Here is a 17844-nt window from a genome sequence, read left to right as displayed (position 1 = left end):
TACATGTGCTTGATGAATCTAGTCTTCTTTAGAAAAATAAAATGGGAAGAACTTAGGCTTACAACTAGTCATCTCTTTTTCCAAACTCTGCAAAGGATGGTTAATAAGAAAGTTAGAAGAAATTCTAAGCCCAAACTTCCTCCTAAACTAGGCATTTCTTTTCTAAAATCCCTTGTAATCAATGAGTCTCCTTTTGAACCCTGCTCTTGGAGAGGAATTCGTTACCTTTTGAGTCAACACATCCCATTTCTGGACACCTCTAGTGGTTAAAGGAGTTTATTCTCATATGTAAACAAAATCTGCCTCTTGAAACTCTTTGAGAAAAAACAGTATGTTTGGGTCCAATGACCAGTGTGTGTGCAGGAGGGACGTGGCACACAGTGCAGGTAACTCTGCTCTACTGCTTATCCAGAAAGGTGAATGCAGTGGCACAAAAGCAGCTCAGCCGCCTGTGGCATACAAGCACCGTCTTCTTCCACCCTCCAATGCATGAATATGCAGAGAAGCTTGCCTCACTTCTTCCTGAGCCTCTTAAGGTACAATGCTCTTCCAGCAGGAGCTGAATTTTATGGGGAAAAAAAAGGTATGATGCTCCCAGCTCAAAGAGGCAGGAGTCTTATGATTCCAGGGGAGCTTCCCTAGGAAGCAGGGACATGGGCAGGGAATTTAGCCTGTGCATTGAACATCTGTAGTGGTGATCTGATAGCTACATCTGAAAGCAATCAGACAGAAGAAGGGAATTTATGAATTGCTGGTGAAACAAACCAGTGTTCCCTTGTGTCAACTCTGAGCCTCTGCCTCTCTTTGGTTGCTCTCTTCATCATATCTTAGCAGAAATCACTTCCCAGGTGCTGTAGGCCTCCTGATGTTCTCATCTATGTCCTCAAGAGGTTTTTATCTCATCGCTCCTTAGCCTTTCTGCAAAGTTATTTGCATTTCTTTTACAAAGAGTGAAACTATTTTTAATAAGTGCCATTTGGTTCATTTGGTCCAAAATACACTTAGATTTTTTTTCTACATGTGCTGTTTTTCTGCATCTGAAATGACTGATCTTTTAAACTGAACTAAGATGTTAAAATGTTGGCCAAGATTTCCATTTAGACATTAAATGAGTTAATACATATGAAGAACCTGGAACAATGCTCAGTCCCGAGTGTTATCTATGATGATTTTACCATGTTGTCTACATTACCTAGAACAGATAAAGAAACTTGGAAGAGCTGCAACCACAGTTCAGCCCCAGATGTTCACAGAAGAGCAGAAGCAGAGAGTCAGCAGAGTCATGAACACATGCCTTCCAGTCCCTGAGTCTGGAGGGCACAGTTCACTTTCATTCTCTCCATTCTTTTGTCCAGGCTGAGCTGCATTTTTTGTTTACTTGCTTTTTTTTTTCTTTTTGAGATGGAGTCTCACTCTGTCACCCAGGCTGGAGTGCAATGGTGCAATCTCAGCTCACTGCAAACTCTGCCTCCTGGATTCAAGTGATTCTCCTGCCTCAGCCTCCCAAGTAGCTGGGATTACAGGTGCACACCACCACACCTGGCTAATTTTTGTATCTTTAGTAGAGATGGGGTTTCACCATGATGGCCAGGCTGATCTCAAACTCCTGACCTCAACTGATCTGCCTGCCTCAACCTCCCAAAGTGCTGGGATTACAGGAGTGAGCCACCGCACCCGGCTTGTTTACTTGTTTTTTCAACATTCACACACACAGCACAGTCAGGCTGGGACAACCCCTGGAGTTGCAGGGTCAGAGGTCCTGTCTTGTTCCAAGCCTTTAGAATCAGGTGAGTGGGTTACAGTCAGGAGCCAAGAAACCCAATCTTTGGATCTATCAGCTACTCACCACTGTGCGCCCCTCAGCAAGTCTCCTCTCTTGGCATTTTGCAGACCATCAAATAAAGCCATTGAAAGCCGGGAATGTTCCACAGCTGAGACAATCTCTTAGATATTTTTGTATGTCTAGCACTTAGTGGCTACTGGAGGAAGGGCTATGGAATTCATACTGTGGTTAAATGATGGAACTGCTGGGTAACCCGAGCTGGTCTGAAGGGAACTCTCCTTAGTACTCAGGGACTGGACACCTGCCCTTCAGCAATTTTAAATGAATGGGTAATAAGGAAATAAGTTATGAGGCCACGTGTCTTCCTTTCCTCTCCAGGTAATTTTCTTGGTGAACAGTGGCTCAGAAGCCAATGATCTGGCCATGCTGATGGCCAGGGCTCACTCAAACAACATAGACATCATTTCTTTCAGGTAATCACAACTTGGAATATTCCACTTTAGGAACACTGACTTACCCCCATTCTGAATGTGTATCTTTACACTGTAGCATGGAGTGGGAGAGAGGTTTTCTCGGGGATATTTTTCTAATTGTTAAGTTTTAAGGAAGGATCGGTCAATTGAATTTTATGACAGGATAACTCCATTTGAGTTAACCTGATACAAGAGAGGGGGCCCCAACTGGTCACAACCAGCTTGAAGTCCTCATTATGTCATAGATCCTCCTGTGGACTTAAAGAGAAACCCACATGACAGTTTTTTAACTTTGAAGATGTGGCGGGGACCACACCATATACCAAGCGGTAAATGACTGTTCCCCACCTTAGAAGATCAAGGCTCTACCAAAAACATACCGGCCTATTTTAATTTCTGCTTATGATAAGGAGCTGTCCACTTAATTCATAGTGCCAGCTGCGCCCATTTTTTACCTTTTATTCTCCTTAAGTTCAGAGGATGCACATATAACCCTGTATATTTCTGCTTCTTTCAGTGACTCTTGAGCACTGATAATAGATTAATTAATAAACCCTTAATGGCTATATTAGCACTAAAAATAATAGAAAACTATGCATTTTGCTTACAGTTGCCTCCCTTGGGTAATTGTATACAGCATATTTAAACAGACTCCTGTAAAGTTAATGTAAAAGATAGGAGTGACTTACAGTAAAAGTTGATGGAATGAATAAACAGTCACATTTTTAAGCTGTCTGGTCATAATTTCTGTGTGAATTCAAAAGAAGATTTTATTTAATCCTTATGACAGTACATTCAATACTGCACATTCCATATCAAATGAACGTGCAGTTATTACAGGAATAAGAAATATGGCAATAAAGAATTGTGATTGATGTAATACCTAAACAACATTCCCGAATATGTATGTCGAGGTAAGTTTTAAGTAGTCACGGTACTACCAGGGTTCAACACACACTGTGTCTTCTTTTTCAAGATATATTAGGTCGGTGCAAAAGTAATTGAGATTTCTGCCATTAAAAGTAACGGCAAAAACCACAATTACTTTTGCACCGACCTAATACAACCATTCTTTTGAATAGTCTTAATAGTCCTAAATCCTTGTTTAAAGGTGATTTTGATATGGGAAATTGTTAGAACTCATTTGAAGCTGACACTGATGATTAGGAGCATTTATACTAAATATGACTGTTTCATGTTCAAAAGAAACAAAACCTGTGTTTCTTAGATGGAGAATAAGGTGATTTATAAGGTGTGTAAGTCCCTAAAAATATTGAACAACAGGCATATCATAGGAAAAAATATTTGGCTTCCCAAGGCGACTACTTCGAAGACTGGTATTCATTGAACATATAATTTCTGGTATGTTGCTAAAAGATGAGTCTCATTACTATGGAATAATAGAGTAGGGCAGGTTCTAAGATGGGATTTCTTGGACAAATGTTCTCCAAAATTCCTTTCACAGTTTCAAATCTATGTTTTCTAACAACAGTTAGAAAAGACTATTAAGTATATTCCCCTGACTTAGGCTTAGATGCCTTCTTAGAAATCAGAGATGAATGTGAATGATGTTCTATTTCATCTTCATAGCCTTCCTGGATTTTCTCTTTTGTCCTACTCAGTGGACCAGGAACTTGACCCCATCCTCCTGTTGTTTCTTCTCTGCAGAGGAGCCTACCATGGATGCAGTCCTTACACACTTGGCTTGACAAATGTAGGGACCTACAAGATGGAACTCCCTGGTGGGACAGGTTGCCAACCAGTGAGTTTGGAGATTTTTCTCTTGTTCCTTTAAAGACTGCTGGATATGTGAAGTAGTTGATCAGGTTTTCCTGGTATAAGGATTAGAAACTAATATAAAGCCTGTCATTAATCAGGGGCTCAATTTGACCTAACTGAATTGGAGACCACTTGAGGACACCATTAGAAAGGCGTTCCGAGTCTGAATAATAATTAATGACAGAGTTTTAAAATTTATTTTGTTTTTAAATAAAATCAAGTCTCTGAGAATCTTGAATGCACGAAACTTCTATGCAGTCATCACTGTACTCACCTTCTGTTCCCACTTACTGTACCCACCTTTTCAGCATCTGAATCAGATACCTAATTATTCTTATTCTTTCAGATGCCCTTACCCACTGCACCCTTGAGCAAGTTGTTTCCAGGCTAACACTGAAATCAGTTTCCTTTGTAGAGGGCCCACATAGCTGATTTCTAAGAAAAAATTATCTCTTCAAAGCAGATGCTTCAATTTTCATCTTAAGTGGGGGAAGAATGAGGGAGGAAAACTAAGAAGCCCTCTTGTCTTGATGGCAGCCATATGCTACCCTAAATTGGCTGTCTTGTGTTCATGTTTTGCCACACTCCTTCTTTTGTCATTTGCAGACAATGTGTCCAGATGTTTTTCGTGGCCCTTGGGGAGGAAGCCACTGTCGAGATTCTCCAGTGCAAACAATCAGGAAGTGCAGCTGTGCACCAGGTCCAACTGGGCAAGGGGGGGTGCCGGTGGAGTGTTGGAAGCTGGAAGGGACACGAATAAAGGCAGATCCATCCCTGAGGGAACAATTGGATTTGCAAACATGGAAAAGGGGAAAGCCAGAGGAAGCAAAACTGGAAAATAACCAAGTTATTCCTCATTGAATCAACGCTTATGCCTGCTATCACTTCACTCTCAGACCATCTGTCTGGCCATGTAGGAAATGCATCTCACGCTACCAGAGCCAAGCTTAAAAAAATGACTATCAGCTGGTACTTGATTCAAGGCATTCTATTAGCTCTATTATAGTAGCAATAGCTCTGGTGTCAATTTTAGAAGAAAACAAGCTGGGTGTGGTGGCATGCCTGTAGTCCCAGCTACTCGGGAGGCTGAGGTGGGAGGATTACTTGAGCTGAGGAAGTCAAGGCTGCAGTGATTCATGATTATGCCATTGCACTCCAGTCTGCATGAAAGAGCAAGCCCTGGCGGGGCATGGTGGCTCACGGCTATAATCCCAGCACTTTGGGAGGTTGAGGCGGGCAGATCACCTGAGGTTGGGAGTTTGGGACCAGCCTGGCCAACATGGTGAAACCCTGTCTCTACTAAAAATACAAAAATTAGCCAGGCATGGTAGTGTGCACCTATAATCCCAGCTACTCGGTAGGCTGAGGCTCAAGAATCACTTGAACCTGGGAGGCAGAGGTTGCAGTGAACTGAGATAACGCCACTGCACTCCAACCTGGGTGACAGAGCAAGACTCCATCTCAAAAAAAAAAAAACAAAAAAAAAACAAGAAATCAAGATGGGTAGGGGGTGGGATTATTTACCAATCCCAGTGGAAAGAGGGAAAATAATGCTTTTGGGAATCTCAAAACTCCAGTCAAAAAGTTCTCCAGGGACCGCCAGCCAAAATGAAAGCATCTGTCAAACAAAACACAAGGCTGCCCTTCCTGCAGGCTGCTGACAACCCTGGCAAAAGTTTCAAAGGCTTTCTCACAAGGAGAACTTCCATTTACCAATCACATTTTTATTTGCATTCTTTACCTATGCTTCACAGGAGGGAGAGGAGGCAGGAAACATCATCTGTTCCTTGCTAATCAACAAGCCCTGCCTCCGATTTGTCATCACAACCTTTTGAATAGCTGCTCCTTAGTACTTCTGAAGGAAATAACTAAATGCTTCAGCCCAGTGATTTTTAATGGAATAGTATGAATCACTAGATTGAGAGGAAAAATGCAAAACAGAAGTCTTAAAAAACCAGCTCTGAAAGGAAAAAAATTCACCATTGTCTTAAAATTCAGATGACAAAATGGAGGTAAGAGAATGAAAGCCTAAGTACTGAAAGAAGACAAGATGTCACGCTCATGGAATTTAAAACCAGAAGGAAATGTAAAGCTATAAATCAAACTCTCCACTTCAAATATCAGGAAAGCCAGTTTCACACAGAGGAGACTGGAGAGCTAAGATTTGACCCCAGGTCTTCTGACTCCAAAGCCAGTGCTCCCAATTCGTATAGCCATCCTCATCCACACTGATGTGCCGTCAAGATAAACCCAAGCTGAAAAATCATTCCTATTCCACAGACCAGGACTGAGGAGTTGAATGAAGTCAAGAGATGGATTCCACTCTCAGCCCTGGCATGGTTCAGCTATGAGCAAAAGCTTCACCTTTTGCTTCAGTTTTCTCATTTGTAAAACAGAGACAGCAACATCTGGCTGCTACCAACATCATCACAGCACTTCATAAGATGAGGCATGGAGAGTTTTTGTAGAGAAAAACAGACCATAGCAATGCCTGGTAAAGCCATATTTGAATATTGCATCTGTATGGCATCAAGAACTAAAATCAGTTTGATGCACCTCCCAGACCCTGGTCTGACTGCAAAACCACCAGCACAGAGCCTAGTAGATGGAAGCACTAAGAGGTGGTCATTTCCTTCTTTTCCTGCTATATGTTCCTCTTTCCATATAGAAGAGAGACAAGCCTACTATAAGGCCTTCTACAGGACTACTTAAGCCAATTTGACAATACCAGAAATCCATGGTCATCTCTCTAGTGGCATCTAGAGGCTAAATGACAGTGACAGGCGTACATTTCTGCTCTGAACTGTTGCCTTTGGCATATCTGAAGTCAGTTGTTTTCTTTTTTATTTATGTATTTTTTTTTGAGATGAAGTCTCGCTCTTGTCCCCCAGACTGGAGTGCAATGGCGCAATCTCGACTCACTGCAACCTCCGCCTCCTGGGTTCAAATGATTCTCCTGCCTCAGCTTCCCGAGTAGTGGGGATTACAGGTGCCTGCCACCATGCCCAGCTAATTTTTGTATTTTTAGTAGAGACTGGGTTTCACCATGTTGGCCAGGCTGGTCTCGAACTCCTGACTTCAGGTGATCTGCCCGCCTTGGCCTCCCAAAGTGCTGGGATTACATGCGTGAGCCACCGTGCCCGGCCAGCTGTTTTCTTAACTCACATCTTCAAGGGACAAGACTGTTTATGGAATCTTTGAACAGGACTGGAATCCAAAAGGAGGACCCCAGTCTCCTCTACTGCCTTTAGGACCTGGAAAGGGTTTGGTCTTTGCTGTAAAACTGGAATATTCATATATGTTTACAAAAGCATCCAAACATGTACAGTTCTTTGACTATAGATGTTGCCTGTTCTCAATTCCTCTTAACCTATTGATAGGAATACCTTAAGAGGAATTGAGGCACCGACCATGGTAGAGATTTTTCTCATCTCAGAAATATGTCATTCCTCCCAACAGAGGCAGGGGGCCATTTCGTGAGTCTAATCTAGATGTTTATGTGGTATATTTCTTTGTCCTACTCATCTACCTCCCAGGATTTTTTCTCCCCAGCGGTTCATTCCAGGCCCTGAGTTTCAGAGGTAACCCATGACGAGATTCACTCCTCATCACCTACTGCCCCCACAATGTCCCAAACCTGGTACTGATCATGTCATTCTTCTTCTTTTGAAAGGCAAGTTTTGTTTTTCTTAAAAATTGTAGTTCTTTCTTGGCTCCTCACTCAGCTTAACTCTTTCTGTACCACTAGCTGGAATAAATTCTTCCTTCGTCATCCTGTCGTAGTATCCAACAGAACATCCTGTCTCCACCCCGTTGGGGTTTTCCTGCTGCCAAGCCTCTGCAGAAGTGGCCTAACCTGGGGTTACAGCAATGAGTCAACGCAGCTAATGTGAAATAAAGTAAAACGCTCATCACAGTCGATGACGCTCTCATCGCTGAGCATGTGGGCAGAGAGGGAAAAAGTCATGAAAGGTCTAGCATAGGTTCAAGCAAAACCTTTTGGTTTGGTTCTGCCCAAATTTAAGCTCCACTCTTTGTTTTCTCCAGTTACAAATGGGCTTGCTAAATTTCCAAATTACGTCTCTTATCTTTTAGAGTCATCTGAAGCTGTTTTCTCTTCCTTTCCCAATAAAAACGGGAAATTTCTGACTCTAGAGGCATAGATTTATTTGTCTACTATATTCTTCTCATCAAAACAACACAAGTGATGCCAAAAACATACTTTGAGGGTTTGATATACTTGTCATTACTTCCTTTCTCACACCCTTAACCTCTAACCTCCAGCTAACCAAAGATATCTGGTACCTCTGTCAATCAAACTTTTCCGAATATCACATGTAACCTAAAAATATGTTTGGGGCCAGCTAGTCTTTCCTCACTTTTAATGAAGAACTGAGGTATAAAATTCGGTTTTGTTGGTGATTGCAGGTTTTTGTTCCTTCTGTCTAGCACTGTGGAGACAGCACTGCATCCATGCCTCTAAGCAAGCACTGGGATGGTAGGTGGGGAACCCTCTCCCACAACTGCTTTCACTGTCACTCGGGTTGAGGCTTTCCATCCCATCCACATCTTTCTTTGCGCTCCTTCCGTCATCTATGGATATAAATTTAAGTTCAGAGACTGCATGGTGCTGTTTAGAACCAAATAACGGGTGTGGATAAAAATTCTGAAGGTTCAGTCATGTATGGATACAGTTGATCTGGGACCTTTGTTATTCCAGAGTAGAAGAATTTCTCTCTTTCTCTCTCTTTCTCTCTCTCTCTCTCTCACCTTTCCTGCTTCCGTGGTGATTCTCACTTTCAATTCTGACACACAGATGAAGGCCTCCGGAGCTTGGGCAAGCCTGCTGGGCAATCCTCCCACTCATCTCTCGTCCTCTCCCACTCACAGGATTCCATGCCTGTGTGTCTGTGTGGTGAGGCTTGCAGCTAGTGAAGCATGGCAGAAATGTTTCTAGTATCTTTAAGCAGGATGAGAAAGTAGACATGGTTAGTACTAAGAAAACTGAGCTGGATGGACAGCTGGTACTGGTAACATGATAGCCTGGGTTTTCTCCAATGGAAAACAACCAAAAAATCCTGGATAAAATGAAATGCATTCCCTTCAAAGCATGGATACAAGAAAGCACGAATTCTCAGAAACACAAATAGATCATTAGGGCACTGCAGCCAGCTTTGACCCTGAGAGCATTTCTTGAACCTGGTAACCTTGAGCTTCCATGTTGATGGCTCTGTGGAGTACAGGGAGGAGATGACGAAGTCCAGGGCCCAGCCAAAGTAAGGGATCTTACAGGAAACGCTCCCCTGCCACAAAGCTGGAGCCCCCAAGAGGCCACATCTTCATCCATGGGTCAACTAGAATTAAATACACCACCAAGAACATGTTACCTGTCACAGGCCAAAGGGCCTGCAAGGATTCTGGTGCTGAATGGAAGTGGAGGGACTGGGAGGAGCCACCACTGAAAATTTCACCTGCAGACTGGCCCTCCAAGGCTTTGCATTGTGAACGCTCACTTCCTCAAGCTTATAATTTAAAGGACTCTTAGACTCTAATGCCCTATGTGCTTGGAAGCTGCAAACTCAGATAGGCTCTGGAGGGATCTACCTCATTCTGGGCCTCAAAGAATTCTCACAAATGAAATTCCAAGGAAAATAAACTGCCCCTTGTCAAAAATAAACATACAATACACAAAACTCCACAATCAAGAAAAAGATCAGCAAGGATTTCAAATAACAGAATTATCAGATAGACTATAAAATGAGTATGTTTAATACAGTTAAAGAAAATCAAATATAAGCTTGAAAATATGTGAAAGGGATAGGACACTGTGAAGAATAAGAAAGCAAGTTTTAAAAACAAATATGCCTTCTAGTAACATAAAAGTGATTATTGAAATTTAAAACTCAGTAGGTGGGTTTATCAACAGTAAGATGCAGCCAAAAGGAGAAGTAATGAATTAAAGACAGATCACTTCAACAAGGACACTTTACTGCTTTTCCCCATTAGAAAGACCTCCAAAAAAAGAAAAAAAAAAAGAAAGGCCTTCAAGAAAATTGCTCAGTGTCACTCCAGCCATAATTTCTACTATTTGTTAATATTTTCTTCTTAATGCATTAAACATTTACTGAGCACCACCTACAGTGTACCAAACAGCTTGCCTGGCCACAGAGATTTTAGAAATGAACAAGGTATAGTCCCTGCCCACAAAAACCTCCTGATTAATGGGAGAAAGGCCTGTTAAAAACAAGCACAGGACTAAGTGCCAAGTGCTGCGATGGATGGAAGCCACCTGGCTCTCGAACATTTCTCTTTAGACTGAATTCTAATTGTTCTACAAACATATTTACTAACTCTAAAGACAAAGACACTTTGTAGCTTTAAAACTGTACATCAGATTAAATGGCAATGAAAGGTAAATAGAGTTATTTTCAAATATATTAAATCACTCTAATTTCATTTGAATTAGATCCACCCGTTTGAGAGGACGGGCATCCTTAGGTGAAACAGCTGTCTATACCAGCTCAATAACACTTTGGGATGTTTCTTCCCCAGATGGAAAGAACTGAAGTGGTTTGTTTATGCCTTTATGGCTATCCTAGTCTCCCTCCTTGAACCAAAGTATAAGTTGTTCAGAGAGAATATTCCCCCTTGGGAAATGCATATCCTCACCCCAGTTTACCGTATTCTGAAATCCCCGATTAACTTACCCTGTCTGTTTTTTTTTTTTTTTCCTGTTTTTCCCCATGCTTCTAAATATCAGGCTCACATTTTCAAATGCTGTGGTTTGTTTTGTCTTGTTGTTTGCTTTTTGCAGACTGCTGCCAAGCTAAAGATCAGTATATTGAGCAATTCAAAGATACGCTGAGCACATCTGTGGCCAAGTCAATTGCTGGATTTTTCGCAGAACCTATTCAAGTGGGTATATGAACCTTAGATATTAATGGAGCTGAATCTTCAATTATCAGAAAGTTTTAACTCGTGCATTCTAGAGAATTCCAAATGAATTAAGTGCTCACTGTGTCCCTCTCTAAATTCATTCTCTTGGTCTCCTTGAAAAAAAGAAGATGCTGACTTTCAAATGACCTTTTAAAAACCCTCTCCTCCATTCTCACCAGGCAGATGAAACTACTGAACTCCTAAGATTCTTAAGAAGAGGAAACCTTGGCCATTTTTAGCTGCTTAATAACATCCGCATTGTCCAAAGAACTCTTTCTTTAGTCTCACCAATTTCCTTTATTCTACTGTTTTCTAATCTCAGAAAATAATCAATGTTTGCATCTTTTTTCCAGAAATCATGGTATAGAGTAATAAGTCCTCTTTTCACCCATAGTGGAAACTGTTCTATAGACTGTTGTTAAAATTGCTAGTGTTACTATCATGATAATGATGATAATGATGATCTAACTTTTTTATATACTTTGAAATGGCTGGCTGTTATTATAGGTCTTCTTGGTCTGGTCTTTTGCAGGGTGTGAATGGAGTTGTCCAATACCCAAAGGGGTTTCTAAAGGAAGCCTTTGAGCTGGTGCGAGCAATGGGAGGCGTGTGCATTGCAGATGAAGTAAGTGGCATGTAAGAGTGCCATTGAGTGCTGTGGGAACAGGAGATGCACAGACAGAAACCTCCTAAACTTCCTCTGTGTTCCAGGCAGAAAGCCTCCGCTCTGTGAATTCCAAAGTTTGCCTACAAATGAACGAAATTTTTGCTAGTCGGCTGGTTGATTTGTTAGTACATTCGCTGATCAGTTTAACAAGTACAACAGGACTTAAATATCCAAATTGATGTCTATCAAATAAGTTGCTAACAGCCATTACGTGATGTTATTAGACCGTGACTCAATATATTTTTTTAATTCCTTTCTAGGGATTGTTTCAGGGGCTGACAAACAACATAGGAAATTTAATCTCATAGCCAAGGTTTTTGTTGTTTTTATTTGTTTGGTTATTTTGAGACAAAGTCTCGCTCTGTCATCCAGGCTGGAGTACAGTGGTACAATCTTGGCTCACTGCAACCTCTGCCTCCTGGGGTTCAAGGGATTCTCCTGCCACAGCCGCCCGAGTAGCTGGGACCACAGGCGTGTGCCACCAAGCCTGAATAATTTTTGTATTTTTAGTAAAGACGGGGTTTCACCATGTTGGCCAGGCTGACCTTGAATTCCTGACCTCAAGTGATCCGCCTACCTTGGCCTCCCAAAGTGCTGGCATTAGAGGCGTGAGCCACTGTGCCAGGCCTGATAGCCAAGTTTTTAATCTTTATTTTTGCAAAAATAGTATTTACCAACTGGCAGCATATATTTTTCTGACAAAACTTGCCTGGAAATAATGTGGGTTTTTTTGTTTGTTTGTTTCTTTTTGAGACAGAATTTCTCTCTTGTTGCCCAGGCTGGAGTGCAGTGGCGTGATCTCAGCTCACCACAGCCTCTGCCTCCCAGGTTCAAGTGATCGTCCTGCCTCAGCCTCCCAAGTAGCTGGGATTACAGGCATCTGCCACCATACCTGGCTAATTTTGTATTTTTTAGTAGAGACTGGGGTTTCTCTGTGTTGGTCAGGCTGGTCTCAAACTCTTGACCTCAGGTGATCTGCCCACCTTGGCCTCCCAAAGTGCTGGGATTACAGGCGTGAGCCACCGTGCCTGGCCGAAATAATGTTTTTAAATAATAATAATAATCCAGCCTCTAAATTAGAAGAGTACCACCACTGCAGGTACTGCATTTGAAAATAGCTCCCAAAAAATTGTAAAATAGATTGAATTAAAGCAGCATTGGTGGAATAAGGACACTACCCCCAAGGGCATTACTTTAATGGGAATGAAATTCACTGGCTATGTGAGCTCTAGCCTGTGTGTTTTCAAAAGGGATTAATTTACTTATAATCACACCTCATATTAGAGTGTGTCAAATAAAGCAGTCCTCTGTCTACTGAGAATAGCTATGGAGATTAAAAGACCAGAGGATGATCACTAGGGCCACAGAAGCTGTGCCCCACTGCTGGGTGACCTATCATGATTGGACTAACAGGTGGTTAGACCAGCCAAGGACAGGTGGAGAATCTGTAAGTATGTTTCACACCTATTTCAGTCCAGCCATCATTGCTGGGATAGACTTCCTCAACTAAAAATTTCCTACAGCTAGGTTGGGCACGGTGGCTCACACCTGTCATCCCAGCACTTTGGGAGGCTGAGGCAGGGGGGTCACTCGAGGTCAGGAGTTCAAAACCAGCCCAGCCAACATGGTGAAACCCCATCTCTACCAAAAATACAAAAATTAGCTGGGTGTGGTAGTGCATGCCTGTAATCCCAGCTACTCAGGAGGCTGACGCAGGAGAATGTTTGAACCCAGGAGGTGGAGGTTGCAATGAGCCAAGATCACGCCATTGAACTCCAGCCTGGGCAACGGAACAAGACTCCATCTCAAAATAAATAAATAAATAGATATTCCCTACAGCTGACACTGAGCTGTCCCATCAGCAGAAATTTTGCAATTTCTGCCTGGGCAGCTGGGTCTCTGTTATGCCCAGGTGCATTGGATGTCCCTGGTGTACCACAGGCAGCTTGGGCCAGCCTGCTTCTGCTGTGCCCATCCTCCCTTCTCCAATCTGCCCACAAACCGATCGAAGTCCTGGCTGGAGAAAGTTAATCTGCTACTTTAAAAAGAAGAGTATATCCAGTCAGTTTGAAATTAGCTACATCAGTAAAAAGGATAAACTTTGGCCTCCAAATCAGCACATAGTGAAGCTGTCACAGTCAGACTAATTAAAGAGAAGGTAGGCTGAATTCAAAGGAAATATGAATTTCAGAATTTTCTGTCTTGTGGTTTTATGACTTTCAAACAATGTAATTGAAAGCTATCTAACACAGGGTATCCTTAAGAAGGACTATACCGAGGACTAGGTAAAAATAAGGATAGCTGGAATTTTCTGAGTACCTACTATGTGTCAGACACTGTTCATAACACTTTGCATGTGTTAAGTCAGTTCATACCTATCAACAGTTCTATAGCATGCCCTATTGCTATTATTCCCACGTATTAGTCCTTTTTCATGCTGCTGACAAGGAAATACCTGAGACTGCGTAATTTATAAAGAAAAAGAGGTTTAAAGGACAGAGTTCCATGTGGTTAGGGAGGCCTAACAATCATGGCGGAATGCGAAAGGCACATCTTACATGGCAGCAGACAAGAGACAATGAGAGCCAAGCCAAAAGGTTTCCACTTATAAAACCATCAGATCTTGTGAGACTTATTCACTACCATGAGAACAGTATCGGGGAAACCAGCACCATGATTCAATTATCTCCCATCAGGTCCCTCCCACAACATGTGGGAATTATGGGAACTACAATTCATGATGAGATTTGGGTGGGGACACAGCCAAACCATATCATCCCATTTTAAATATAAGCGAATTTAGGTCCAAGGTGGTTAAACAATCTGTCAAGCTTATGCCGTTAGTAGAAATAGGTCCAAGACTCAAACTCAGGCTCCCAAAACCACATGACTAGCCACTGTATCAAGCTGCCCCTCCAAAATGACAGAGCGTGGTGTAGAAAGGGCAAATCATGGCAGAAAAGGAAGGAATAGAGGACAGAAAAACCTGAGTGCAGAGGGCCAGTTCTGTTGAGGAGCAGTCTTACACAAGTCATCTTAATTAACAATCAGTGGCATTCTTTTCTTTAAAATGTGGAATCTGGATTAAAGTTAGAAAACTGAAGCCTCTGGGCCCATATCAGCATAGACCGATTTTGAATTTGAAACTGACTGCAGGACATGCACACCCGTAGTCCCCACCCTACTTGCTGTCGTGACCTAGCCTGCTTCTCTCCCTAACGTATGCTCCTCATCTCCAAAGACAGTTGAGTTTGTGGACCTTAGAATGATCCATCTCTGTACTACTGTAAGAGTCTATGAAACTGATACTTTCTCAGTGACTAAACATGGTTTACATAATTCCATGCATTTGTAACTGCGTCCAAAGCTTGTACCACTTGCTGCAAAACAGTCAGTAAGTCAAGCAGTAAGATGTTGGGGCAAGGAAGACCACTTTATTTGGGGGAGCAAGCAAAACCAGAAGATGGCAGACTCCTGTCCTAAAGCACCACCTTAAGCAAATGTGGGTTCCTTTTATGTTAAAGGAAAGGGGAAGAGGGAGGCGGTTGAGGTCAAAAGGTGACTGGTGACCACAGACATTTGGGCCACAGCAAAAATAAACTTTCATCCTTGGTCAGGTTACAATACTGTTATAAATTTTTAATGTAACGTTGTTACTTGTGTGTACATCCTTCTTATCTCCTCAGGGATTCTTTTTAAAGCATCCTTGCCTTAAAGTTAAACCACAGACTAAATTCCTCCCATAGTTAGCTTAGCCTATATGCAGAGATAAACAAAAGCAGTTAACCTAAAAGACATCATCACAGTGGGAGATGTGAGCAAGCTGGTTAGGAGCAAAATGGATTAAGTCATGCTAGGCTTCCTTTTCAGTGTTACACATTGTCCAAGCAATCTGATTTTTCACCATTTATGCCATTTACGTATGGTATTTAGATGGAGTGAAAAAGAAAGACAGGCAGGAAGACAAAATGAATGGATTTTCCACGAACTCCTCATACATTATCCCATTTGGAAAAATCAATCAGCTGCCCAGAGGCTCATTAGTAGGAAGGAGGCAACCCAGGATTCCAGCCCAGGTCTGTCTGACTCCCAGGTTAAGCTCTTCTCCTACATTGGTCACTATCTCTAATTCTAACCCCTGGAATCTGTCCTTGAAAATGAGAAGGAATCTGAAAAGGAAGCTCACTCTTTTTTTTTTTTTTTTTTTTTTTTTTGAGATGGAGTCTCTCTCTGTCACCCAGGCTGGAGTGCAGTGGCGTGATCTCGGCTCACTGCAACCTCTGCCTCCCAGGTTCAAGAGATTCTCCTCCCTCAACCTCCTAGGTAGCTGGGACTACAGGCGCCCGCCACCACGCCCAGATAATTTTTGTATTTTTAGTAGAGACGAGGTTTCATCATGTTGGCCAGGCTGGTCTCGAACTCCTGACCTCAGGTGATCCACCCACCTCGGCCTCCCAAAGTGCTGAGATTACAGGCGTGAGCCACTGCGCCCAGCCTGGAAGCTCACACTTTTAAGTGCATTTCAGAATTGGCTTCAAGTGCCCACATCCCTAACCCCCATTTTGCATTGTGTGTATGTGTGGAGAGAGACAGACAGACAGAGAGACAGGCAGGGAAACTGAGAGCCAGAAAGAAATCAAGGAGACTTCACCAGAAAGGCTCTGGCAGAAATGTGCATGGAGATGTTTGTGTGGCTTTATTTAATCAGGCACTTCTGCCACCCTGTCATTCATTCCACAAGTGCTTACTAAGTGTCTACTTTGTGTCAGGCACTGTGCTAGGTGTTGTGGATAGAGAATGGAGTAAGACACAGTCCCTGCCATCTGACATGCCCACTGGTGATCACAGTCCTCTGTGAAAGCCTCTGCGGCAGCCTGCCCAGAGTATCTTGAGAAGGAGCCTAACTAAGGCTCAGGAGAACCTTCAGGAACCAAGTGATGGCAAAGTTTGTTCTGAAGCACAGAAGAAGTCGGTGAGATGAAGCAGCAGGAAGAGGGTCTTCTAGAAAGAGCGAACGGCATGCACAAAAAAACTAAGGTCAACTTTTAGTCCAAACCACAGTTTCTAGATTAGAGGAGTTCAACCCTGAGTTAACTGCCTCGGCTGGGTCCTCCTCACGATACAGTTCTCAGGAAGGGGAAGGTATCCCTGGGAAGAGGATGACCAGTTAAACTGGGCTGGAGCAAGTACCCCAGCTCCACTTGACTGATAGTGACTCCCTTTTCATCTATCCTGGGGCAGATTCAGCTTCTCTACTTTTCTATCCTGCTTTCTTACACAGAGGAAATGCTCATCAAAGATTGTTAATCATAATGATCCCTGTCATAATATTTGTATGACCCTCATGAAGCCTGTGACATATTGTTGTATTTCTACTTGATGGATGAGTTAGCAGAGGTTCCAAGGACTTAAGAAACATACCCAGAATTGCACAAAGCTAGGAAATGACTCTTGATGCCTAATAGCTCAGGCACAGATCAAGCGCTTTGTCCATGATATACAGGATACTGATGATAGTGACTGATGATGGCTGTCATGAGGATGAGGAGAAAGAGGAAGAAAGGGAACGGAACAGAGAAGAAAACAGCTTTTTTTTTTTTTTTTTTTGAGCTGGAGTCTCACTCTGTCGCTCAGGCTGGAGTGCAATGGTGCAATCTCCGCTCACTGCAACCTCTGCCTCCCAGGTTCAAGCGATTCTCCTGCCTCAGCCCCCCAAGTAGCTGGGATTACAGGCACCTGCCACTGCACCCGGCTAATTTTTTGTATTTTTAGAAGAGACGGGGTTTCACCATCTTGGCCAGGCTGGTCTTGAACTCCTGACCTCGTGATCCACTTGCCTTGGCCTCCCAAAGTGCTGGGATTACAGGCGTGAGCCACCGTGCCCAGTCAAAAACAGCATTTCTTGAAGGGTTTCCAATGGTTTTGAACTTGTTTTCCCAGGTGCAGACAGGATTTGGAAGGTTGGGCTCTCACTTCTGGGGCTTCCAAACCCACGATGTCCTGCCTGACATTGTCACCATGGCTAAAGGGATTGGGAATGGCTTTCCCATGGCAGCAGTCGTAACCACTCCAGGTAGGACCCACAGGCAGTTTGTGTTTGCTTCTGGGCCTCGTACATTGGGCTATGGTATAAAACACGTGTGTTGGAACTTGTGTAGATTGGAGACAATCATGGAAACCACATGATGCATTTCCCAAGCAAATGA

The 17844-nt window shown here is 42.8% G+C and overlaps 1 protein-coding gene across 2 annotated transcripts in view; it reads left to right on the top strand.

Moving 5' to 3' along the window:
* The window catches only part of AGXT2 (alanine--glyoxylate aminotransferase 2), a 44700-nt gene that overhangs the window by 10440 nt on the left and 16416 nt on the right, over positions 1–17844 (top strand). The window contains exons 4-10 of one of the 2 annotated variants that reach the window (XM_032135629.1): positions 413–536; positions 2162–2256; positions 3925–4018; positions 4642–4735; positions 10850–10950; positions 11504–11596; positions 17579–17711. In XM_032135629.1, coding sequence (XP_031991520.1) covers positions 413–536; positions 2162–2256; positions 3925–4018; positions 4642–4735; positions 10850–10950; positions 11504–11596; positions 17579–17711 — 734 coding nt within the window. The remainder of the gene's footprint in view (positions 1–412; positions 537–2161; positions 2257–3924; positions 4019–4641; positions 4736–10849; positions 10951–11503; positions 11597–17578; positions 17712–17844) is intronic. The other variant, XM_032135630.1, reaches the window with a different exon arrangement.

Source organism: Hylobates moloch, unplaced genomic scaffold (genome assembly GCF_009828535.3).
Source record: "Hylobates moloch isolate HMO894 unplaced genomic scaffold, HMol_V3 SCAFFOLD_17, whole genome shotgun sequence".
NCBI lineage: Eukaryota > Metazoa > Chordata > Mammalia > Primates > Hylobatidae > Hylobates > Hylobates moloch.
Note: the sequence above shows the minus strand (reverse complement) of the source record. Positions and strands in the feature narration are given on the sequence as shown.